Genomic DNA, 27,149 nt, shown 5'->3' with positions numbered 1-27,149 from the left:
GTGTGTGTGCGCGCGCGCCTGCACACACACAGGCCATTATGGTCTGGCTAGATTGTATAGCTAAATTCTCTTATATATACGTGCAAGTCCTGCTATCCGAACACAATACATTCTCAGGAAATCATTTGTTAGGTGAGCATTCAAATAACGAGTTGATGATTCCCATTGATTTCTATGGGGGAAATTCTAATGTGTTCCCAAACACAGAATTTTGACCCCAGAATGACCAAAACAAAAACAAAAATAGGAAAACCCTCCGAAATCTTGCAAAATGCAAACAAAGGGAAAAAAAGCTCTCCTAATTGTCCAATCTCTCTCCCTTCTTCCCACTTTGGTTTCTGGATAAACAGCTGCCGCAGACCAGTGAAACACAAAAAGTCAGTCTTGTTTAATAATAATAATAATAATAATAATAATAATAATAATAATAATAATAATAATAATAATAATAATAATTTATTATGTATACCCCACCCATCTGGCTGGGCTTCCCCAGCCACTCTGGGCAGCTTCTAAAAAAATATTAAAATACTGTAATACATCAAACATTAAAAGCTTCCCTAAAAGTTTATGCCTGCTTATTTGTTTATAGTACTGTACACAGGTCTAGCTGTTTGGATATCTGAACCTGCGGGGTGTGTAACGAGGTTTGGGTACTAATTCCTCGTATTTGGATAACGAATTTTCATATGGTGGGAGCTGCATGTATTCCATACTGCCAAGAGCCAACTCCAAACAAAGTTCTACCTCCATGGAATGGCTACAAGAAATATTCCCACCCATCAGTTAGAAGCACCTAGAAATGTTTTGTCGGATTGCGTTTTGTCAGATCTTCTTTTGAGAAAGCTACATGGACATCCTGACAAAACAATTCCCCATGCCTGTGCTCTTGTGAAGAATTCCAAGGAGCCTCCCTGTGAAGGCAAGACATCACATCAGACCCACCAGCAGCCCAACCAAATGCTCTCCTGCTTCTTAATATGCTGTGCCAGTGCTTTTTCTCTCTCTGGAAAAATAGGTGCCGGTACTCACCATGAAGTTTCTCTCTTGTGAGGTAGTCATGGTTTGCTGTAACCATTGTTTATTTTGCTGTAACCATTGTTTATTTAGTTTATTGCTACAGCCCCACTGTGGTTGATTCATTCATTCCAACCAGGATTACCCTGAAATTATGAGTTGAAGTGGATTTGCAAATGGTGGGTTTTGGAAATCCTAGTTATCTCTAACCATACTTGGCTTGAATGATTGATATCAGCCCCTATAACTAGCAGTCAAGATTGCCTGGCCAGTTTTTAATCAGTTTTACATTTCAATTGTTCTCTTCCTTTTGCACACCACCACCACCCTGCCTGTTGCAAAAATACTTCAAGCAAGCAAGCAAGCAAATAACACTGTGTGGTGTAGTGGTTAAGAGCGATAGACTTGTAATCTGGGGAACCGGGTTCGTTTCCCCGCTCCTCCACATGCAGCTGCTGGGTGACCTTGGGCTAGTCACACTTCTCTGAAGTCTCTCAGCCTCATTCACCTCACAGAGTGTTTGTTGTGGGGGAGGAAGGGAAAGGAGAATGTTAGCCGCTTTGAGACTCCTTCGGGTAGTAGTAAAGCGGGATATCAAATCCAAACTCTTCTTCTTCTGATCCCATTTAACCTGAGACTTAAATGCTCACAGTTCTTTCCCCTGCCTACTCAAATCAGCACACGAATGGCTCCTGCTGCTGGCATAGAAATATCCACAGCCTAGTATCAAGTTGCTGAAGGGATGCCTGAAAAACTGATGGAAGGTAATCAGAATGGCTCAAAAACAATTTCCTTTTTGTGTGCAAGAGAAGTGATTATAAAGTAAATTCCAGTAGAGAGAGAAGGCCATCAACAGACACCTGATTTGCCATGGTGACCCTGCTCTGGTAACCTCCCATTTGGACTGTTGTGATGTGTTGCGTATGGGGCTGCCCTTGAAGACAATCCAGAAGTGTCAATTATTTCAGAATGTGACCAGTACGGCTAGATAGATGCTAATACTGGAGGAGTAAAATTGGCTTCATTTTTGCTTCCAGGTCAAATTCAAGATGCTGGTCATTATTTCATTATGTATCATGAATATAATGAAATATAATGAACTGAGAAAAATGCTTAAAATAGCTTTTTCTTTAAAAAACAACCCCCCCAAAGCTTTTCTTTTAGGCATTCTAGGTGCCGAAATTCCAACAGATCAGAAAATACTATTTATGTACGTGACCACTGCTGCTTGGATGTTACTAGCCCAGAGATGGAAAGAAGACAGAGTTCCTACCAGAGAAGAATGACAGATTAAGTTGATGGACTATGCCAAAATGGCAAAAATGACCAGAAGAATCAGAAATCAGAAAGACCAATATTTTTATAAGGAATGGGGAAAATATATAATTTACATTAAAAACCATTGTAAACAATTAAAATTATTAGTAGGTTTGAGTAACACTTGTAGTTTAACGTTAAATTTTGGTTATAATGGAGATTTGATAGATTTGGATTAATAGACACGATGAAGGAGGAAAAGGTTAATATATGGACCCACAAAGGGGAGGAGGGAAGTCCAGAAGATTCTTCAGAATTCTATTTCTATTTTGGTTGTTTGATAATTGTTTGTAAATTTCAAAATCTGAAAAAACTAAATAAAATTTAATAAAACAAATTCAAGATGCTGGTGCTTACCAATAAAAACTTCAATGGCTTGGGTCTCAAATACCTGACAGAGTACTTCTCCCTATACAGTGTTACCTTGGTTTAAGAACAGCTTAGTTTATGAACAACCTGGATTAGGAACGCTGCAAACCAGGAGGCAGGTGTTTTGGTTTGTGAACTTTGCCTTGGAAGCAGAACATGTTCTGCTTCCTGAGTGTGTTCCATTTATAAATTGAGTCTCCTGCTGCTATGGGAAAGCACGCCTTGATTTAAGAACGCTTTGGTTTAAGAACAGACTTCTGGAATCAATTAAATTCGTAAACCAAGGTACCACTGTATTCCCCTCCCCCCTTAAACAGTGTGATCCAACATGTGGCCCAAGAGACCTTTTTTGGTGGCCCTCCGCTTACCCCCTCCTTCATCCCCGCCCATTTACCTGAGCCGCACATTGTTTAATGGCCCTACGGTCATCTTCATCCTGCCCGCCATCACCCACCACCCATCCCAAAAGGGTGCTCCACGCTGTGACTCCTCCTACCACCTATCAAAGAGCTGGGCCCAATACAATGTGCCCACCCCTTTCCATGACCAAAATGGAAATGAGCCAATCAAAGGATGCTTGAGCACAGGGTGGGTAGCAGTTCCAACTCCCAAGACCAACGGTAGCGCTGAATGATGTGCCAGAAAGCCTATCAGATTATCACCACCACAACAGCCTCTGCGAGGTAACGCCTCTTTGCAAAATGGCACATTGACTTGCTAGCTCTCTGGACAACAAGAAAACCAAATATCTCCAACATTAAGCCTACTCCCAGATGTGTATTGGACAGAGGTCATCGCTTTTCAGCCAATCGGAGGGACAGCTTTAAAAGCATAGGCTTCTCTGCCATTTTCAGAAGGAAACTGCGGTTTCACAGCAACTGAGAGTTAAAGATGGACGTGGATTGAAGCAACTTTCGGGTCACCAAAGCCCCATGCTTTTTATGTGTGCTTTTAAGGGCTCTTGGCTTTCTTTCCCATACCCAAAGGGAGTTCACATTAAACAAGGAACACAAGGTAGCATATCTGATTCTCTCCCTTCTTCACTTAATCCCCTCAACAACCCTGTGAGGCAGGTTAGGCTGTGATCAAATTGCGAAGAATTTTCTAGCTCAGACACTCCACTGATGTCTGCAATGTTAATGAAAGTGCATTCATCTGTTTGTGTACTGAATTTGTTTAATAAATAAGTATATTAAATCTATTTATTATGTATTTAATTCTACATATATTGAATTAAATATGTTAATTGTGTATATTAAATAATATTAACTACATTGTGAGCACTTTGATCCATGGTATGGAAATTTAATTCAGTGTGTGGCCCTTAGGTTCTGTGTCAAAGTACTCTTGCGGCCTACTTGATCTGAGACGGTGGACCTCCGGGTCTTAATATCTCTGGCGGAGCTCTTCTCATGTGCATGTGCACAAACCAATCAACAAGTGTGAAGTTTTCTGCACCTGAAAACATGTGGTCACTGTTGCCAAAGTTCTCAACCCTCAGAGCTTTGCACTATCGCCAGATGAGATGCTTGGGGGTACCACCATATCGGTTTCATTTTTAAAACCAAAAACAACAAATAAGGTATTCGAAGGAAAATGCCAATTCAAAAAGAGGCCTGGTCACACCAGTTAAGAACCAGCTAGGTGGTTAAAGCCTCCTGCTATTCTCTCTGTAAACAATGAGTAGTTTGTCAAGTTGTTTGCAAAAAAAGAAAGAAAGAAAAGCTTACCAGAATATGTTGGCAATTTAAAACTGACACCTAGATTTGCAAGAATTGCAGTCAAATGTAGCAGTCTTAACACGTTGCAGCAATAAAAGAAGACTGGGGCGGGATGGGTGATCACGTAGCCTCCCCCTAAACTGAGGGAAGCGGGGGATCAATTGCACAGGCAATTCTGTGGGTGTACTCCCAGCTTTATGCAAGTCAGAGTTAGCTATATTAGCTGAATTAAAAAAAAAAAAGCCCATCCCAGAATGCCTTGGGAACATGCTGTTTCACCTCTCCTTGCTGACAGGATGAAACTGCAGTGGCTAGAGTGTTTCAGCAGGAAGCCTCTGTTCCTCATAAGCCAGCCACATCCCCTGTTCCGTGTCTCAGGAGGTCACAGGTCCGAGTCCAGTGAATCCCCAGCGAGCCTCCAATTCTTCATAAATATGCAACGTTCCAAGTCATTGCAAGCAAAATGTCAGCTGTGCCAGAAGGGCTTTTAAGCAGACACACACTCCAGAGATAATGTCTCCACGTAGATTTGAGTGGACATTCACTTCACTTCAAATGACAAAGGCACTTTAGCGCTAGCAGATAGCGAATTCTACATGTTGCCCATTCACCCACCCCATCCCTTTCCTTATTTTCCCATTAGCAATTCATACTGCAAGCAATTACATAAACATGCACCTTAGGGCTTTTCCACACCATCGTTTCTGTATTCACACCAACCATTGTTCACAAGCAGATCCTCTCCTTCCCCACTCCCCAGAAATGCTGTATGGAAAAACAGTTCCCTTTCCCCTGAGGGATACCATGTCAGGCAGTTCAAGAAGCTAGATGCCTAGATTCTCAGTGACCAACCTGTAAGGAGCTGCCTTACATGATTTGTGACTCAATGTGATATAGCGCTCCTAGATCTTGAATGAAGAGCCACCAGAAGTAGCCTACAACCAAGGGATGGACAGTCTGGGTTCCTGAGGTCAGTCAAGAACCACTCACCTGCCCATTTTTCTAAATATTTATTTCTTAAATTTATATACCGTCCTTCATCTGAAGATCGCAAGGTGGTTTACGGTATAAAAACACAAAATACACAACAGAAGAGGAGGAGGAGGAGGAGGAAAACAATACCCCTCGGACACATTTTAAAGGCCACCAATTGTTTAATCAGCCAAAGGTCTGGGTAAAGAGGAGTGTTTTTGCCTGGTGCCTAAAGATATGCAATGATGGTGCCAGGGAAGCCTCCCTGGGGAGAGCATCTCACAAATGGGGAGCCACTGCAGAAAATGCCCTCTCTCGTGCTGCCACCCTCTGGACCTCTTATAGAGAAGGCACACAAAGAAGTGCCTCGGATGATGGCAAGGTCCGGGATGGTTTATGTGAGGAGAGGTGGTCCTTGAGGTATTGCAGTCCTGATCCATTTAAGGGTTTATAGGTTGAAGCCAGTACTGGGCCCCAACATGAATTGTCTATGGGATTTATGAACTCCCTATGCCTTACTTTGCCTATCTTATTTGAGACTTGGCAGGGCAGAGATGTAGGGACAAAACCGGCTCACGCATAAAGCTTAAAGGGCAGCTGTGGGCAAATCTCTTTTACTCAACACAACCTACTGAACAGAGCTGAAGTTGCAAATAAGTCAGGTTGACCCCATTCATGTCATCTCAAGTTCTTGGGAGGAAGGATAGGATACAAATATGATTAATAAATCCATAAGTAATGCTAAGAGGGGCTCATTTTAATAATGGCAGCATTCTACTAAAATTGAGTAATCAACTCAATCAAAACGTTGAGCGTTTCAAGTGCTTAGCCTGCACAACCTTCAGCCATAATGCAACAAAAAGCAAAGAAGTTATCTGCAACACAACACAGTCGAAGGATCGCTGACATAGTGCAATTCAGTTTTCATTTGTAAAATAGGATTGTAAACTCACATCACAACTTTAGCTTGAGAAACACAAGGTATAGATAAAACCCTTTAAAAGTCTGGTGTAAATGCTTATCAACAAACAACAACAGCAATTACATGTAGCCAATACTAAATATCCACCTTTTAAGTGTCCTCTTCTGACACATAGTTTCACATAACCAATGACAGGCATGTGTGTTGTTAACACATCTGCCTGAGGGCTACTTCACACATTATAATATTTCTGTACAGGGATCTACTCTGTGTGCACCATAATTTGAGATGTAATAGTCTTTAGTTTCCATTTCATATTTCATTACTGTTCCAGTTGGATAATGAACAAGACTTCTGCCAATGCCTGTGGCACCAACACTCCTCCTTTTGAAGGATGCCTTGAGAAACCAGGATAAGCCCCTTGCCACTTCATCTGAACTGGGAAACCATGGTTAGCAGCTTCACAACAAGACAGGAGATGAAACATCCAGGGCTAGGGTTGGTACGCCACAAATACCAGTTGCTGGGTAACAACATCCCTCATGCCTTGTTCTTGGACTCCCCAGAGGCTTTTGGTTGACCGCAGTGGAAAACAGGATGCTGACCACATGGACCTTTAGGCAGATCCAGCTAAGGTAAAAAAAGACTTGCTGGCCAAATGAAAGTAGCAGCACCTTCTTTTTCTTCCCCTGGCCACACACAGCATTTCTTCTTAAAAAGAAAGCTTTCCTGCCACTTCAAGTAGAACCAGACAGGCAACCATATCTCCCCACAATGTTTCTGGAACAGTATGTCATGCCATGGTGTCATTCCGATTGGGGCATGGTGGCCCCCTGCCCACAGCTTGGAGGATTTTCCGTACGAATCAGTGAAAAAAGCTTCATTTTTAAGTTGAGGGAGGGGAGAGGTAGACACGGTTGCTTTAACTAGTAATGGCTTATCAGCACTTAACTTTTGCCTCACTCTTTCTAGGCCGAGGTCCGTGTTTTAACGCTCCGTGTCCAAGCTTGTTTATATTTCTTGGCCCCGAGCTTTCCCTGCGAGAACTTGCTCTTTAAAGCTGAATCACAGCAAATGTCAATTTGGGTTTCCCGCAGATTGCCATTTGCTCGGCTTGAGCTTTAAAGAGAGGGGTTTTGCGACAAAAGCTCCAGAGCAAAAAACGGGGGGGGGGATGCTCGGACATAGAGATTTAAATTGTGGGCTGTCCTGGGGGGGGAGTGGAGAAATTGTGCACATGGATAAGCCACCCCACCCCAAATATCATGATTTTTTCCTTGCTACCACCCACCAACAGCCAAGGCAGAAATGCTGCCAAAGACCAGTTGCTGGAGAATGTTGTTGTGCTCAAATCCTGCTTGTGGGTTTCCTGCAGGCATTTGGGTGGCCACTGTGAGAACAGGATACTGGACTTAGTGGACCACTGACCTGATGAAGCAGGCTCTTATTACGTTCAACACCTGCTTTTTCCTGTCCTTTCACACACACACACAACCAGGAAGCACCCCCACTTCACTATCAAAGGTCCCAGAGAATCATTTAGATCAGCACTAGAGCATTTCCTATGTTCTTTTAGTCAATTTAAAGTTTATAATTTATTATCTAACCAATTACATGTTGCAGCCCTACTAGTTTTCATTGTGTAGATGATGATGATCATCATCATCATCATCACATTCAACCATGTGAGCCCCCATTCCACCTTGCAAATCTGAAAGCGGTACAGCCCAGACACAGGTTTACCATCTTAGAGAGAATTAGGCCATAGTTACTTCACTAGAGAAACTGCTAGAAGGACAAATCTGGTACAAATCTGGAAGCAATTACAGGGGGAGTCATTATAGTGGGAAGATAAAAAAAAGACATTGTTAGCCTAGAAGCTTCCACAGGAATAGCAGCTGAGGAGAAAAGATAAACCCAAATGCCCCACTTAGCATGTCCTGGGAGAGGTCAGCACAGATCACACAGAGCTGAACGGCATCCAGCCTCTCTTCTCCTTGCCAACAGAGACCCTGGAGCTAGTTCTTGGAGTGGTCACTTTGTATTCAGCTCAAAGGGTGTCTCAGAAATATGTAATAATAATAGTAGTAATGATAATAAATAACAGGGCGCATTTCTCCAGGGGGCATACATTAATGGTGCAACTGGAAATGTTCGATTTGATTATAATGCTTTACGAAAAGGTCATTGAGAGACTGCAAGCTTACCTTGGGGATGTTCATTCTTCTTGCTGGGCGAGACAGAAAAAGTCAGTTTACCCCCTGCTTGCAGCACCCACATTACTCTCACACTTCTGGGGCCAACAGTGGGCCACAAGGTTCATTAAAGTAACACACAGAACAGAATCATAGAATCATATCACAGAACCATAGAATTGTAGACTACGAAGGGACTCTCACAGTTACGTATCTAGTCCAACCCCCTGCAGTGCAGGAATCTCAAGCAGACTGGATATATCCAAGCACGCCTATATGCATGTATCCCAGAGTAGGTTTCCAGCCAGCAAACATGTGAGCTGCAGAACCACCAATAATTTTACCCATTTTAGATGCAGTATGTGCATTTAATATAAATCTGCATTCCACTTCTGGTTCAATACACTTTAGTTCAGACAATTTATACATCACACCACACAGCAAAGGGAGCTCTGGAGTGATTTACAAAGGCAACAAAACACACACAAAAACAGAATATATATACATATTATAGATTATATATAAAAGACCCACAAAAACAATGCAGATATACTAAAAATGTTTTAAGGCCAGTCAAGACGTCCAGGAATGGACCGCTGGATTGAAAAGATGAAAACTTTTTCATCTGATAGATCGGATGAAGCGGGTTATACAAATTTAATAAGAATGAAAGACAAACAAAAAGTTCACAAAAGTCTAGCTTGGGGAAAACTGAGTAAGGTATGGTGAATTTCTCTCTGTTTTTTTTTAAAATTGAGGTTGTTGTCCCATCTCCCACCTCTCTCCAGAGAAAAAACATGGATTCAAAGTGCTGGTGGAAGCACTTTGAATCCAACTCCACTTCATCCAGCTCACTTGGGCAGCGAATTCCCAGCTAATTGTCGGGGCTGCACTCACAAGAAAGGCAGGGACACAGGTAGGTAGGTAGGTAGGTAGGTAGGTAGGTGTCACTAGTCTTATGGATCCATGAGCACCACACTGCTCATTCCAAAAGGGGGCTAAGCCTCTGTGAACCTTCAAACTGAATGCTTGCAAAAGCTCAAGAAATTTGTGTGTGTGTTAGATGCACAGACCCACAAGGTCCAAGGGCATTCACAAAGAATCTGCTGTCTCCATTTTCTTCCACTCAGCCAGGGCCCAGAAATTACAATGGAATAGGGATAGGGGGCTGTGGCAGTGGCGGGTTCTCTCAGGGAACCTGGCACCTTTCTTGCTGGTGGTTGGGTCTCATAACCACCCTGGAGCATGGATAGGGAGAAGTGGTGACAGCTCCCAGGATCAAATCATTGCTCATCACTTGCAGCCACATTACACACTGACCTCAGATCAGCATGAATTTGCTAATTTTGAGGCAGAGGTGAGGTGGGAAGGGGAGAAAAAACGATCCAAATTTCATAGCAGCGATAGATTCTGGCTTGGGTGGTGGCAAAATGTAACAATCCTGCACCGGTAACAGTTCCCTGATAGCAAAGGTTTCGAACACTTGTAACAAGGTTGTTTACAAGTTGGCAAGCAGCTCAAGTAGTACACGCCTCATCGAAATGATTGGAAACTGTAGAAGTATTAGGGAGTTTTCTGTGCTAATTCCATTAATTTCAATGGAGCTTGCAGAAGAGAACTCCCCAGTGTGCTAGAGCCCAAATTTGCTGCAAACATACATTTGTTGTGCAGACTGTATCGAAAGGCCCAAGGGACAGTCCCACTGTCAAGAATGCATCCACTGGAGTAACTCTGGATGCAAACAGGGAGGTCTCATCAAAAGATGTCTGCAGATGACCAGTAAGCAGATAGGCTTCACCACGTTACTTCTTTAAACACACACACACACACACACAGAGAGAGAGAGAGAGAGAGAGAGAGAGAGAGAGAGAGAGAGAGAGTGCACATGCACAGGGTTGATTGTAAAGCAAAGAGCATATAAAGAAGCAACGCATCTTTTCCCAGCTCGAGCGGATGGAATAAACACTGATTTGTTCCTTGTTCAGAGACAAGCCTGCAAGGCAGTGCCGGTCTTGTGCCTGCAGTGTGTTTGTTCTACCTTTCTAAACACACACACTCTCTCTCTCTCTCATACACACACACACACCTGCCCATAGAAACCGGATGAGGCATTTTCGCCACTCCAGTGCTGCTGAGAACAACTCCCAGTTGCTGCCAGAAGGTATTTTTAGCTGCATTATTTATTTGAACACCTGCCTGCTACTCAGAGACAGAGCATGGAGGGCCTGTGTAGGGAAATCTGGACCTTTTCCATGGATTCAATTGTGCAAATCCAGGCATGGTACATGAGGCACCTGCCCTTTTGTTCCTGCAATTTGCCCAACGTAGCAAAGGAAGCAAAGAGACAGCCATGAAGGCAAGAGATGATTCCAGCTTGCCTTCCTCCACCCAGAAGTAGTTTATTTTCCTAGACTGCCAGCACTGTTCTCCTGGTGAAGCTTAAATCCAGAAAAAAATTGCTCAAGGCATGTAGTCCTGCTGTTTTTCAAGAGGGCTGATAGTTGGGAATTCACTGGGATGGTGTTTGGCTACAGGCTGCTATCCATGTGATGCACCCACTGAACTGAATATGTGCTTATCCAGTATAATTTCCCCTATTTTTGTCATTGTTTAGCCACCATTGTCCTAATAATTGTTTCCAGGCAGCTACAGGTATAACTGGGGACAGCCTGGGTCACACATACTATATTCTCCAGGTACCTGCATGTCTGGTGTCAATAGGGACAACAAGAGAAGAGGAAGATTTGTTAATGTTTAAAATAAATTACTTTTTTGTGAGCTAAGGGGGGGAAAGTCCATACAATAAATATCTGCAACAGGAGTGAATCAGAAATAATGTTTATTTACCTTTACCTTTACATAATTTTCAGCTTGGTAGCTGGCACATTTTTAAAAAAATGGACTGTTATACTTTTAGCATCCACTTGTATAAGCAGGACCACAAAGGGGGTAGGTCTCTGAGAGACAGCAGCAGAGAAGGGCAAGAACTGACTTTCTAGAGGGAACATCAGGCAGCATAGTACTGGAATTAGTCTGGCAGTGATGTTGGAAAGATGGCAGCTTCAGAAATCTCTAAGGCTTCCTTTCCTTTGATTCTGTTCTCCCGTTCCATCTCCCTTCTTTTCTATTTAAGCTACATGTGAATGAAACACCCAGACATACATCATCCCCTTTGTTGATTAATCCTCCCCTGTGTCCCTTCAATTCTCTCTGAAATCAGCCAGGGAAAAGGCATCTCAAAAGAAAGGCCAGGCCAGAGTATGCATGGCTAGGTTGGGCTCCTGTGCTCACAGATCTGCTTATTTTGGCCTATCTCTCCCCAGTGATAAGGCTGCTAACAGCCTGTTATCAGGCAGTCTGTGAAAATGTGCTCCAGCCTGATTAGGCCTCAGTCTTTGCCAAGGTTATAAACAGCCGTTATCGTTTTCCCGAACAGAATAATCCGGACAGTATCAGCTCAGAAACATATGGGCCACACAGCGAAGATAGCCGCTGACGGACACTTCATTTTAATTGTAACGAGTGGGTAGCAGCAGCCGGCAGACAACAGACACAACTGCCCAGTTGGCAGCTGTTCTCCTTCTCTCTCTCTTTCTCTCTTTGGATGCTAAAATACACATATTGGCGCTACCTAATACAACTCTAATGGCAAGACATACCTCTCTCCCAACAGGAAAATGCAAGTTCCCATTTCCACATTGCATTTGATTATAGCAGACTGAGAAACCTATCACAACTCCCAAACATTAACAGACAAAAGACAGGTACCCTTAATCCTTCTTCCTCTTCCTTATTCACCTACTCAATGAATATAGTCCAATCCCAAATTTCAAAGGAATCACGATGGTCATATGGAGAACTCTCCCACCCAAAAAGGCAGGATACTTTCATGCACCGACCCCCCCCCCACACTCCCCATTAATTTACACAATTCAGGGCATTCTCCATTCATCATTCTCATACCCTTTTAGAGAAAGTAGGTGGACCCAAAATATGTGGAATCAAATAGAATGACCTCTGATGACACAAGCAAGTGAGCCAAACCACATTCTACAAGGGAAGAGGCACATACGTACACCCAGATAATAAGGCCATAAGCCATAGGGGCTCAACGAAACATTAGAGAAGCAAAGTCTCTTTGTCACCTAGTCTCCTGCTAGGAGGTGAGCTGAGGGACCCCCCCCCCCAAAAAAAAAGCAGGTGGTGGATCTGAGCCACTATTAAAGGGAGTGGACAGAATGAGGACAAGGGGGGGATGTAGGCAGACCTGTTTGAAGGGGCATAATCCTACAGGAAATTATTCTGAGACACCATCCTACATTTTAGTAAGGTTTCCACAGGGGCTTTGATGTTATGGAAACAGATTGTGTTTATATACCAGATTGCTGAACTTTCGGAAATAATTAATAATAACAGTTATTATTACTAACAGACACCTAATAAAAGCATTTGTGAAATGCTTATGATTTTTAAATTTGTATTTGTTTTATTATTCAATATTGTAGTAATCGTAATTAAAATGCATTTAGAGCCAGCAGTTATTTTTAGAAACAAGTGTCACTGTGCCACCGTCCAGAAAACCATAACAATCCATTCACAGGTACTAATGATACCTTGAAACAAGTGTGTCTTTCCGGAAGGAAGGTTGGGAAGTTTCTCTCTTGTGGCATTGTACATATGTGAGAAATACATATCACTCTACTCTTGATGTACAGCAGGGCAATTGTATTGGCCAACACCATTTCAAAGATGGCAAGTAATATCAGAAGCAGCCTTTTTCTACATTCCAGGATGAGTATTTGACTCATCAGTTTCACAGTGGGCTCCTAAGGTTATGGGACACAGTTCTGAAGGGGACCCATTTTGATCCTGGTTCTATAAGCTTTAGGTGCATTCTAGAATGTGCTACAGGAACAATTCAGAACCAAGTCAAGGTAGATGTAGAAGATGCAAGATGTGTTCCACTACATTTGTGCCTTTCTTTCTAGGCAGAGTCAGAGGTCACTGCAGAACTGTTTATAGTATCTAAAGTTAAAAGCAAAATGGGAAGATTAGCATTTCAGAATAAGAGAACATTTTGATTATGAGCTTTTAAAAATGACCATCTGTTCCAACATATCGAAATAATGTGCAAAAATAACAAAAATTGCTTAAGTTCTATTAGTGAAATATTTATCATTAGAGCAGACAGGGGCTCAAATATTTCAGGTATCTGGAGGGGCTCACATTCCTAAGTGCTATGTTCTGTTTCTCCCATAGGAATAAATGGACAGCCATTAGCTTAGGACATTTGATTTTTTTGTTGCTGCTGCTGGGGGCTTTTAATAATTGAATTCTTTTTTTTGTTTTATGATGTTTTGATCTTATTGTAGGATTGCCATATTCCAGGGCTCAAAAACCCAGAGCCCCCCCCCCATCATTGGAGCACCCCCATCCCGCATCTCCCTCGCTCGCCCCCTCCCTGCTCCCCTTCTTGCCTGCCTGCGCCCCCCTTCTTCACTCCCCTCTTTTACCTTTGCTGTCTTCAGCCTCCTGCTCACGATGGGAGACGGGGCAGCCCCAGGAAAGCCACGCAAGGCCTGGCAGTCATCAGGACCACAGCGGGGCCTGGCGGAGCCCCAGGAAGGCTGCAGAAGACCTGGTGGCAGCTGGGAACACCAAGCCTAGCATGACCCCCAGCAGGTCGCTCCAGGCCACCTGCTTCCTGTTCCAGGGCACAGCGCCTTCTGAGCATGAACATGCCCCACACAAAAAAAACCAAACCAAAAACATAAAAATAAAACCGCAAACCCAGATATTTAATCCAAAATGTAAAAAATCTGCCTGAATGGGGGTGCTGGGCCCCCAAAACCACACGTGTTTGGGAAATCCCAGGTGCATGACAACCCTATCTCATTGTTAAATATTTGGTTTGAACTGTGCATATTTCCACACTATGGCTTTCAGGTGAAGGACAGAATACAATATATTTTTAAATAAAAATACAGTTACACCAGACTCAATGGATCAGGGTCATGTCTGCCCACCAAAACCCATCAACTGCAGTCACTGAGGTTTATAGCACCTCCCCACCCCCACTACTGTTATCCAAGCTGTCTCCTCTTTTTCAAATCCCTACTGGGAATGATTTTCACATGTAAGCCTCTAAAAATATGGATTTATGTAGGAAGGGGTATGAGAGCTCGCATTATGTAGTGGCTAATAGGATGAGTCAGGAAGTCCCCAGTCAAAATCATTCACTACTAGGTGGGCTTAGACATCCTCCTCAGCCTTCCATCTGCAAGATGAGAAAAATTGTTTACAGAGGGGTAGCAGTGCTAATTTCTTACAGGGAAAAAAAGGACAAAAGAGTCTTGTGGTACCTTAAGCATTAACAGTGAAGCTGAGGCTCCAATACTTTGGCCACCTCATGAGAGGAGAAGACTCCCTGGAAAAGATCCTGATGTTGGGAAAGATGGAGGGCACAAGGAGAAGGGGACGACAGAGGACAAGATGGTTGGATAGTGTCTTCGAAGCTACAAACATGAGTCTGACCAAACTGCGGGAGGCAGTGGAAGACAGGAGTGCCTGGCGTGCTCTGGTCCATGGGGTCACGAAGAGTCGGACACGACTAAACGACTAAACAACAACAACAAGCATTAACAAATCTATTATGGCATAAGGTTTGATGGTCTACTGTCGATTTCATCAGAGCCTTAAAGAGATATTGTAAGACTCCCTGAAATAATATATGTGAAGCATTTTGAACTCCTGAAATGCACTGCATGTGTGTGAAGTGCTATATTGTTTATTTAATGTCGATATACATTCTCAAATGAACTAGCAGAAGATCATTGTTCTGTGAACTAATTATTTCATGCAGATAGCGATACGAAAAGGTAGTGGTGGGAACCCAAAAAATTGTAAGCCCCAAGCCTTTGTTCTGCCTCTTGGGGCATGGGGCAAGAAACTACACGTTCCATGCAAATGCATGGAACAGGTGCCTTGAGAGGTGTGCTTTTTATGAAGAAAATATTGTGAAGCTATGGTTCTGAACTGACACAACTGTAGGAGAAGGTACTTAGCTATTCTCCATTCATAGTTTTATAGCTACAAATCACCACGTCTCCCTTCTCAGATGTAGATGCATCTCTACAAACATGCATCTGGATTTTTGTGGTTGTCGTTGTTGTGATCACCAAGCTCTATGTATTTCAATAACCTATTTAAAAGTGAAACCGAGTATGGCATGGCCATGCTCGTGCTGACAGCATTCCACTGATGAAACCAATGCGAGAGAACCTAACTATCAAGTGGCTCTTTCTCTAGCTTTCAGCTCACCCTGATTAATCCAGTAATTGTATGAACTGATGAGAGGCTGCTGCTTGTTATCTCAAGAATAACACCCAAATTGAACAAATAGCTATATCACACACAACAATCTAGGGCTAGGGCTCTGGGTCTCCTTTTCAAGTCTATTGATGGCAAGGTATTTGCCGTCTGTCTCACAATCCATGAAGCTCCCCCTCCCTCTGCACTAGCCAGATCTGCTAGTTATCTCTGTAGGAGCACCAGTTCAGCTGTAATGAAGGATGGTTCATTGAGGTGTAAACCTTCATTCACATTCCCTCAGTGTCCCTTTTTATGTCAAGCTTCCTCCCCCCCCCCTCCCAAAAGGGGAGCTTAGTTGAGAGATTCTTAACCACATTTGCATTCCTGAGACAAGCACTTTGGCATTAATTCATCTCAGCACAAGGGTCTCCTTTCGTCTATTTTCCCTTCTTCAAGAGACCCAAAATGAATTCAGCAAGAACAGTTTGCTCTTTCAATGTTGCAGCGCTGCGCCATGTAGGATTACAAGGGATTGGGAAGCTTTCCTTTTCTTTCGCTCACAGTGTTCAGCAGCTCTGCCTTGTTTTGCTATTAAAAATACAGCAAGATAATGTTCTTAGCTCCATTAGCTGCAGTAATGGTCCTGCCACTTCTGTCTGCAAATGCACCCAGCTCCTGGAGAGCACCCAGCCCGAGTGGCTCACCACCCTGCAGGGAAAGTGCTAGATAAAACAGCAACCGATATTCATACAGTGAACAAAGTTAAAATCCTTGGGAAGATTTAGGCCTGGGTTTTTGATTCACCAATGCTCTCTTTCCATAATCTGTATTCTGATCTCAGCATCGGCAGAGCTGTGATCAGAATAACCAAGGTCTCATCAAAAATTCAGTCCTTATTGACTCCCTTGCATTTGCTGCTGTTTCATGTTGCTCAAAAGCCTCAAAGAAAAGAACCCACGCTTGCTTCACAGTGAGGAAATGTAGCTACCCAGAAGGAATTCCTGCCTTCCCATCCTGCGTCTGCCATATTGGGACCAAAGGGACGCAAGGTCAGCTAACCCTCTTCTCAGCTGGAGTGGATTTCATTTAGGTAGGATAGCTAGCTGGCTGTATTCTTATGGATGAGCTGCTGGATGCATCAAGCAAAATCTGAGCGATTATAGGGAGTGTAAGGTCAATAACTCTTCTCCTCTGGCCATTCTGAATTTGAAACTTGAATTGCAATTGTGCTATGGGTGCTATCCAATAAACACCCAAATTGAATAAATAAATAATTCCGAGCACAATCACCATTCTTGTCATATGGATAGATAGATGTCTGTATGGCAGTTTGTGCTTGGCACAGCAAAAAGCACTTGGCTGGAAATTGAAGCAGTGGGCGGGGTGGTTTAACCTGGGCAAATGATGAACCAGTGTCCAGAAAAGCCCATGACACAGAGGAATGAGCCAGGTCACAGCACACCTGTAAGTTCTCCTCCATAAATCCCACTGAAAAACATCCTACTCAGAATATCCAGAAGATATTCACAATGTATATGACACTTCTTTATCTGATAAAAGGTAAATTTAAAGGTAAAGGACCCCTGGACGGTTACGTTCAGTCAAAGGTGACTATGGGGTGTGGCTCACTTTTCAGGCCAAGGGAGCCAGCGTTTGTTCACAGACAGTTTTGCGGGTCATTTGGCCAGCATGACTAAACCGCTTCTGGCACAACAGGACATCGTGATGCGTGCCAGAGTGCATGGAAACACCGTTTACCTTCCTGCGGCAGCGGTACCTATTTATCTACTTGCACAGGTGTGCTTTCAAACTGCTAGGCTAGCAGAAGCTGGGACAGAGCAATGGGAGCTCACCTCATTGCAAGGATTCGAACTGCTGACCTTCCGATTGGCAAGCCCAAGAGGCTCAGTGGTTTAGATCACAGCGCCATCCGCATCTATCTCTGATATTCTATAAGCAGCTCATATGAATATTCATTATATTTATATTCTACTCTTCTTCTGTTGTGGGAACCCAATGCAGGTACATGATTCCCAGGCACTGAGCAGCCATAGGCCTGTTTAGCTGCAGCAAGACAGTGACCCCTTGCGCTTTCAGACCATACCCTGGGACCCCAATATATTTTATACAACAGTGAGAAAAGACCATTTAACAGCACAGAATTCACAGAGACTCTGGATTATAACAAAAAATACACACACACCTCAAAGGAAATGAGCAGATTGTCACATCAGTAGTTGGAAACTGGCTGTCACTTGGCCCGGTTTTCACCCCTAGTGAGACAAACACCTCATAGCTGCCTTCTGCTTAAAGGTAAAGGGACCCTTGACCATTAGGTCCAGTCATAACCGACTCTGGGGTTGCGGCGCTCATCTCGCTTTATTGGCCAAGGGAGCCGGCGTACAGTTTCCGGGTCATGTGGCCAGCATCACTAAGCCGCTTCTGGCGAACCAGAGCAGCGCACAGAAACGCAGTTTACCTTCCTGCCGGAGCGGTACCTATTTATCTACTTGCACTTTGATGTGCTTTCGAACTGCTAGGTTTGCAGGAGCAGGGACTAAGCAACGGGAGCTCACCCCATTGCGGGGATTCGAACCGCCGACCTTCTGATTTGCAAGTCCTAGGCTCTTTGGTTTAGCCCACAGCACCACCCATGTCTCCACGCCTTCTGCTTACCCCCCCAAAAAAACCCCAACCCCCCCCCCCCCGTTCTGTAGCTTGTCTGTCTCCGTCATGTGACAATTATGCAACCCAAGTTTCCAACCAAGACTAGGTCCTGCCGCAAAGGTTTGCCTTTGGCATCTAATAGAAAGCTGCTTTGGAATGCCTCCACCACCCACTCTGGCAGGTTTGGAAATGGAAATGGAAAGGGAAAGGATTGTTCTCACAGTTGTGCTGGGCTTCCAACCCCCCCCCCCCCCCAACTAACCAGGGTATCATCTCTGAGTTCCTGCAATGGCACAGCTTGAGGTCAGGGATCAAATAGCCCAATCCTCTGCATATCTACTTGGAAATCAGCCCTGATTAGTTTGATGAGATTTACTCCCAGATACAGATCCCTAACAGCCATCTCCCATCAAAATTTACAAACCATTACAAAAACAGTATTTATGATGCAGCCAAACACTGCCATTGAAATCAGTGCCAGATAAGTTCCTTTGACTTTGACTGTGTTGTGCTCTGCTCAGATATAACTTTAATACAATAAGAGACACTGTGGTTGCAATCCACAATCCACTTTAGCAAAATTGCTTGGATTTATGTCTATCTAGCCCCATTCATATGCATAGATTATGGATGAGTCTGCCACACATTAGCATCTTAAAGAGTTTTATGGGATGTTTAGTTCCCATATACAAATCAGCTAAAACATGGATCAGAGCTCAATTTAAACCCATTTTCTGCTATCAGCTTAAATGCAGGAAATGCCAGTTTGACTGGACTGCAGACTGGGTTACACTGGCGTGCAAGCCCACCTGGTTTAAGTCATCCAGCTTAACTGATTTGTGGCTCAAGCTGAGTGCCACATAGAAATCCACAGCATTCTTGTACTCACTATCCTCACACCTCTGTGCTGTGACAGCTCTGGCTTTCAGTAATGTAATAATATTATTTTTGAGATCAGTTAAGGTATAAAATGTGCGCACCTTCAGTCTTTAATATTAATAAGTCTTGTAACTAGTGGTTTCTCGTAGCTCCGAATTCTTGAGCACAACTAGAAAGGGCACTTATCCTGAAAAATCTAATAAATTTACAGTTTTATATACTTCCTTCAATTGTAAAAGTCTTGTTCAATAAACTTTAAAATGCCACTATAGAGCAATAACACAGACGGTATAAAGCCAGCCCAGGGAAAGCTGTGCAACTAGAAATTGTTCCCCTTTCTGCTAGAGCAATAAAGTTTTATATGTTTGAACTGACTGTAAAAAGGTTTGAATGTTGGCAACTGGGGAATAATCTGTCTTCTTTATAGTTATTATCATATTTCCCACAAGACCCCTTGGTCTGTGTCAATCCTTCTTGTATATGACACCTTTGTACTGTCAGCGAAAGCTAGAATACTTTACTCTCTTTTTTTGTTTTGTTTTTTATCCTATAGGTCTTGTGTCTGTATTCCTTCAGATTATAGCAAGCAAGAATAAATTACTTCTGACAAGCTTCAATTGCACGTTTTACCAAATAACGCTAAGTCTGAGCTGCCTTTTCTTGGGGGGGGGGGGGAATTAATAAATGATTACATTTACTCGTCATTTGATCCAAAAGTGATTCAGGGACAGTCATAAAAATGAATTTGCAAGAATGTTTCCCAAGGCTGCAAGTGGGTTGGTGGGGAGACAAGTTAATTCTTTCAGGCAGCAGCCACAAATGTGGGGGCAGGTCTTCCTTTCATACCCCCATGAAACTTAGCCCTCTCTCGAGCACACAAAAGCATAACTGCGAGATGCTACAGGAAACGTTAAAGTTGCATCTGATTAGACAACAGAGTTGAGCTGACACTGGAATCTTTGGAGATGTGTAAGAACCCTTTCAAAGCAAAAATAAATAAATAAATGCTAACAAGCCATGGTTTTGGATTCCTACTATGCACACTAAACAGCTTTCTACCTTGGTCCCAGGTTTCTAAGGCTGTGTCAAAGGGCCAGGAGGACTAAGAAACTGATTTCTCATAGCAGCTTTATGAGATTTATCATAGTTATTCTCGTTTTTCAGACAGCAACTGAGGATAATTGGGCTAGCACTTGAACCCAAATCTTCTTAATGCAAGTCCCAGTCTGGATTATGCAAGGATACCTTGTTATATTGGACACATTCCTTTACAGCATGGCTGTAGCTCATAAAGTTGGGCTTCTTGTGTGCTATCCAAAGTACCTATTGTTGGCCTGAAAATCTTAGCTTTCATTTAGCCATTATGACTATAGAGAAAAGGCACAAAATGTTTGCACAGGAGAATGTTGATCTGGAGTTCAGAATATCTAATCACTGGGCCTATGACAGATTTCAGATTATATGTACACTTTTAAACTTGCCCAGAGAACTGACACTGGTATGATGGCAAATTTGCAATGTCAGCAGCATCCCAAACTTAGTGGGGCCTGGCAGTGTCACATGGTTACCAACTTGTCTTTCAAGACAATTTTTTTAAAAAAATAAAAATAAAATCTGGTTCCAGAGTTGAGCCCTGCAGGAAAAGGGCAGAGACCAGGGGGACTGAAAAGCAACTGCAAATTTGCGGGTGAGACTAAAAAAGCCACACTTTTCTTTTCCCTTTTTCAGAATGATAAATAAAATAATTTCACTGTAGTGTGTTAATGTAACATTGTAATGCTGTTAAACTCCAAAAAACTTCAAAGGCAATAATAATAGTGTTGAAAAATGATAATGATGATAACATTGAATGAGTGTGGCTTGAATGAGTAGAGTGTTGGCCTAGGACCTGGGAGACAAGGGTTCGAATCCCCACTCAACCATGAAGCTCACTGGGTGACCTTGGGCCAGTCACTGCCTCTCAGCCTAACCTACATCACAGGATTGTTGGGGGGATTAAACGAGGAGAGGGAGAACCATATATGCCACATTGAGTTCCTTGGAGGAAAAAGTGGGATAGAAATGCAATAAATAAGTAAGCATTGTTACTGCACTTGTCCAGATTACTACCGTATTTTTTGCACCATAACGCTCACTTTTTTCCTCCTAAAAAGTAAGGGGAAATGTCTGTGAGTGTTATGGAGGGAATGCCTACGGGTGGCATGCCTACGGATTTTCCTCCTCTAAGAACTACGTGCGTGTTATGGTCGGGTGCGTGTTATAGAGCGAAAAATACGGTAAATTGTATTCTCCTAACATTTCATAGAGACATGTATATAACTCCCCAGTTCCAAAACCAAGGTTCACTTCACTGTCCAGCTCTCCTTCCTATCTACCCCAAACCAAAACACACCATTGCACATTGCTGCGTGTTTGGGTTTTTTTAAATATATATATATATATATATATATTATTGAATAAGATATTATTTTTAAAAATACCTATTTCCTATCAAAAAGCTTTACATACATTCCAGCAACAGGACAATACAAATCGACAAACACAATTGTGACAGAAGCATAGAAAGCAAGAATTAAAAGTCCATAACTAAAATAAAGGTGAGTGAACACACTTGAAGGATGATCACTAGAGCCATAGAGAGGATTCAAAATGCTTAAGTAGATCACTCAAGGACATTAGGCCATGCATATACAGTAGTTAAGAATCAAGTAAATCATGCAGAGAACACAAAAATCCAAGATACGGCCGCTTGTCTAAGTCTACCTAGTAAGATCATAGCTGATTTGAGAGTTCAATGCTTCTCAGCTGTCACATGGAAGATGGAGCAAGATTGTTTTCTCCTGCTCTGGAGGCTAGGACTCAAGCCAATGGCTTCAAGTAACAAAAAAAGAAGAAATAAATTCCAGCTAAACATCAGGAAGAACTTTCTGGCAGTAAGAGCTGTTCAACAGTGGACTCACCTTCTTTGAGATCATCATGTGTCATGGATGCTTTAGCTGAGATTCCTGCATTGAGGGGAGTTGGACTGATTACCTTTTGGGTCTCTTCCAACTCTACAGTCCTATGATCTTACTGGTTAGAGCAGAAGGGAGTCACTCTCCAAATCATTGAGATGGCACCAGGTAGAGGAAGTTGCTTTAAAATATGCACAGCTTTGGAATGTGCACATTAATAAGAATAAGAATAATATTTTTCTTATTTATACCCCACCCATCTGGCTGGGTTGCCCCAGCCACTTTGGGTGGCTTCCAACACATACAACAACATAATAAAACATCAAACATTAAAAACCTCCGGACACATTGACACCTGGAAGCATCTTCAAACTTTGGATCAATTATTAAGAAACTCAGAAAAATCCATCTGAGGGCCAAGACAGATGTGAACTTGTTCAAATAATGTAAACAAGTACACGTGTGAATAGAAGCCTTGCGGGAATCTAGACTGGAACCATGCCATTGGGAGGGAGCACGTATCTTTCATCACACTCATGTGATCACAGGCATAAGTCACACCGGGACAGCCAATGTTGTCCAGATGCTATGGGCTACAACTCCTATCAGACCCAGCCAGCATGGTGCATGGTCAGGGATTATGGAAACTGCAGGTCAAAATATATGGAGGGCACCCCCTGGGCTATACCATAGTAGCTGACCTGGATCTGACCAGGCCATAACTGGGAGGAGGATCAATTTATTATTTGCTTCAAAGACGTGTCACCAAGAGCAAAGGGAATGCTTAGAACCCACTGGCGATCCTGACTGCTTCTCCTTCGTTTTCTTCCTTATAAGTGGACAGCTGCCATTTGCTCCCTTGAGATGCATTGCCACACTTTGGGACAACTGTGTGTTGCACATTAGGTGGCTGACAACATATATTCAAGGGGTGAGAAATGCACGCTATCCCTGTCCCCCACCCCGCTGCCTTAAATATCCAGGAACACACGCACACACGGACTGCCCATGACAACGACGGGCATTTTGCTAGTGGCAATATAAAAATGTGTCGAGGGAACGAGGAGCACGGCAAGGGTTAAGCCCATCCTGTAATAAGCATTTCTGTTCTGGCGCGTTGCAAGAGCCCATTAGCTCCCGCCACATTACCTCATTCATTTCTTATATGCGGATGGTTTATTTTCCCATGAGCACCCTGGCGCTCAGACATGGCTAGTATAAAGTCCCCTCCCTCTTCTCTATTTCTCTATCCATCACATTTAACACTCTGACAGTAACAGTCTATAATGTTTCTATTCTACAAAACCGCTCTGTCAACTCCGGGCTTCCAGAGCAGCAACTGAGGAAAATAAATAACATCAACGCTGTGGACGACAGCATCACAGCCTGCTTTCTGCTGGGGCTTTCAATATATTTTTATTTTATTTTTTTCACAAAGGAGGAGGAAAGGGAGAAAGCTACATGCATGGGAGGAGCAGGATCCTAACCACCTGACAGACGCAAAGGAATTTGGAAAGCACTTCAAGGGGAGATAAAAGAAGAGCATTTTCCCTGCACAACATACTCCCTTTCCCACCCTGCCCTGCTCTCTTTGCTTTTTGCAGCCAGTATGGTGGACTCGCAGGGAACTCAGGGTGCCCTGTTTCCTCCTAGGAACCAAGTCAAACAACAATGGCAGCTTCTGCTATTCTGGGTTCATTTCCTTACCCTTTGATGTGTCACACTCCCTTAAGTACCGTGTATCTTTTGGAAGAAGGTGTGCCTACTGGCAGGGCCTGGGCTTCATTTTACTTTTAATAAATAAAAATATTTTTTTTCCCTTCCAGTAGCACCCTAGAGACGAACTAAGTTTGTTATTGGTATGAGCTTTTATGTGCATGCACACTTCCCAGTATGTTTCCGAGCACAATTCAAAGTGTTGGTGCTGACCTTTAAAGCCCTAAACGGCCTCGGTCCAGTATATCTGAAGGAGCGTCTCCACCCCCATCGTTCTGCCCGGACACTGAGGTCCAGCTCTGAGGGCCTTCTGGCGGTTCCCTCACTGCGAGAGGCCAAGTTACAGGGAACCAGGCAGAGGGCCTTCTCGGTAGTGGCGCCCGCCCTGTGGAACGCCCTCCCATCAGATGTCAAAGAGATAAATAATTACCTGACATTCAGAAGACATCTGAAGGCAGTCCTGTTCAGGGAAGTTTTTAATATGTGACATTTTAGTGTATTTTACATCTTTGTTGGAAGCCGCCCAGAGTGGCTGGGGAAACCCAGCCAGATGTGCGGGGTACAAATAATAAATTTATTATTATTATTATTATTATTATTATTATTATTATTATTATTATTATTCCTTCAGATACACTTTTAATAAAGCATCTAGGGTTGTTGTTTTTTGGGTTGTGTGGATTCTTCTAATAGTGTATCATCATCATCGCGACCATCACCAGTACGATTATTAAATCATCCATCTGCCAAGGGTTGAAATGATTGTGAGAGGACACTGAGTTGTCAAGGAGGCATCTTTCTGCTCCACAGTTGGCCCCAGGCAGTGGGAGGCAGGACTTCCTTCCTTACATACTGCCCTGTGTGGTGCCTGCTTTCAATCAGCCCAAAGACAAGGTTTAGCACAAAGGTGTTTTGTAAACGCCATGCATTGGTATGGTTATTGCCTCTTTTGCATTTTAATAACTGTATCTTTTTAAATATTATATTTTAATTTTTCCTTCTGTGAACCACCAGAAGAGCACACGCCAATAGGTGGCAATATTAATTCAGAAGCAGCAGCAGCAGCAGCAAGTCGTCCTGCAGGGTCTGCTATCTGAAAGAAACAACTTCTAAACTTACCTCAACCTCTGATTTTCAACATGTTCAAAGGATGAAATAGGATGAAAAAGAATTATGAATATTTAACAAAATCAGCTTTCATTTTCCATGGCTATGAGTATTTGTGTGTGCACGCAGTATGAATTAATGTGCATTTTCAAACATTTGCACCCCAAGTAATTCATTTCATAATTCATGTTTGGAAGAGGAGATGCAGTGCAAGAAATTGTAAAAATACACATTCATTCTCTTGTTCTATAGTTTACACACACACAAAGTGGTGTGTCTGTGTGTCTGTGTGTGTGTGTGTGTGTGTGTGTGTGTGTGTGCTGGGAAATAAAAGCTCGTCTTGCCATGGGTTGATATTCATGATACCAAATATTTCCTTTTGGTATCATGAATACCATCTCCCAATCTGATACCAAACCAGATTGGGAACATGGCATATTTGGTTTAACTCCCACCCATTTTCCCACCCAAAATATCTTAGCCGCTATTTTCTTCTGGAAATGCTATTCCCAGTCAGGGCCACCAGCTCCTGGGGACTGAGCCCTTTTGGGCCCCTTCGATATTTTGGGGGTCAGGGCCAGGCCCCTCCTATGTCCGTGAAGCGCAGAGCCAAGCACAACACGGCTCCAGTGGCCAGCTCCTTCTCCTCTTCCTCCTGCCGCAGAGGGGAAGGATGGTCAAAGCAGCTTCTTGCTGGTGGCAGCGCCAGGAGAAGGCAGAGAAGGAGCTGCTGGCCATTGAAGCTGCACGGCCGCCGCATTTGGCTCCACACCCGGCTCCTCATGACATCACAACATTGGCCCCCAAATTGCCCTCGCGTGCTGGCACCCCTGCTCCTAGTAAAGAGCATCTTGTGGGGAAATTTCAAAGCTTGGAGTCATAGTTATGTCATGTGTAAAATAGGGAGCAAGTGATGGAACAAGAAGGCTGCACAAGCAGGGGGTTATCCCTTGTCACACTCACTCACAGCCCCTTGCAAACACAGCCAGGATGCTAGCACCGAAGAAGAACTGTGACCTGCCATTAATGCGAAATCAGCTGACACCATAGCAGCCAGCCCAAAGAATGGGTCGGGAGGCAAGCAGTCAGAAGGGTTATCTAATGCTAGCTTCATTCTAATTGAGTTGGTACCATATGTCACCCTGCAATAACATCGCAAGCAGTGTGCAACTGAATACATATTTAATTCACATAATGGGTACAACAGTAGAAGTAATCAAGGCAGTTTGCCATAAGCCATAAAGAAATGTAGCTTGTTCCCTATCAAGAAACATTCAGCACTTAGGGGGAAACTGTATCACCAGAAAAGGGAGAATCGCATCACTGAAAAGAGCTAAAAACACTCAGCAGAGATTAAAGCCAAGGACCTGATCTGGCGTGAATGAAAATCAATGGGAGAATATTGTTGACAAATCGTTAGCCCTCTCAATATAATTAACAGTAATGGATTTATTGGCAGGATCTTAATGATTTTCATGTTAAATAGAAGCCCAGAATTTTCCTCATCCGGTCAGTCCGTAGGGTCATCCTGAAGTGGAGGTTTCACCCTTTTCCTTACACAATCCAGCCAGTTCCACTTGGCAGTGCTGCACTTAAGAGTGGCAGCTGACATTAAGCCAGTGGCTCCTCCCCTTCATTTCTTTCTGCAATGAGATGATTAATATGATTGTGAAATGCTCATCCATTTCTTTGGACAGATGAGCCGGCATTTCCATTAAAGTCCTATTAATGCGCAGGAAACACAGCTGCGGACAGGTTAGCGTGGGGGAAAGTTCCAAAATGAAGTTGTGGGACAGCACCCCCAGGTCTGAAACAAACGCAACCCAGTGCTTCCGCTCATTAAGGCTTCCACCACCAACATGTTTTGATATATATTTCATGAGGATAAACAAACATTCATTTCACTTTAGTGAGGTGCTTTGCTGTAACATATCATCAGCCCAGCCAGCAATGAGGGGACATTAATTTCAATTCTGGTGTTTAAACACTTTGGCGAGGCCAA

General features: G+C 43.2%; 1 protein-coding gene and 1 long non-coding RNA gene across 5 annotated transcripts in view; one reads left to right on the top strand and one right to left on the bottom strand.

Annotated features, from left to right (window-relative positions):
• LOC308587197 overlaps positions 1 to 27,149 on the top strand; it is a 469,648-nt gene that overhangs the window by 94,747 nt on the left and 347,752 nt on the right. The gene's annotated exons all lie outside the window — the stretch shown is intronic.
• Positions 1 to 27,149, bottom strand: part of PBX1 (PBX homeobox 1) — a 218,994-nt gene that overhangs the window by 101,089 nt on the left and 90,756 nt on the right. The window contains exon 1 of one of the 4 annotated variants that reach the window (XM_081194480.1): positions 13,127 to 13,411. The exons of the other annotated variants lie outside the window; for them this stretch is intronic. Coding sequence (XP_081050606.1) covers positions 13,127 to 13,205 — 79 coding nt within the window. The 5' untranslated portion in view covers positions 13,206 to 13,411. Of the gene's footprint in view, positions 1 to 13,126; positions 13,412 to 27,149 lie in introns of those variants that run through there. 4 annotated transcript variants of the gene reach the window in all.

Source organism: Podarcis bocagei (assembly GCF_964188305.1).
Source record: "Podarcis bocagei genome assembly, chromosome: 5".
NCBI classification, from domain to species: domain Eukaryota; kingdom Metazoa; phylum Chordata; class Lepidosauria; order Squamata; family Lacertidae; genus Podarcis; species Podarcis bocagei.
The sequence above is the reverse complement of the archived record's forward strand: the minus strand, read 5'-3'. Positions and strand labels throughout refer to the sequence as shown.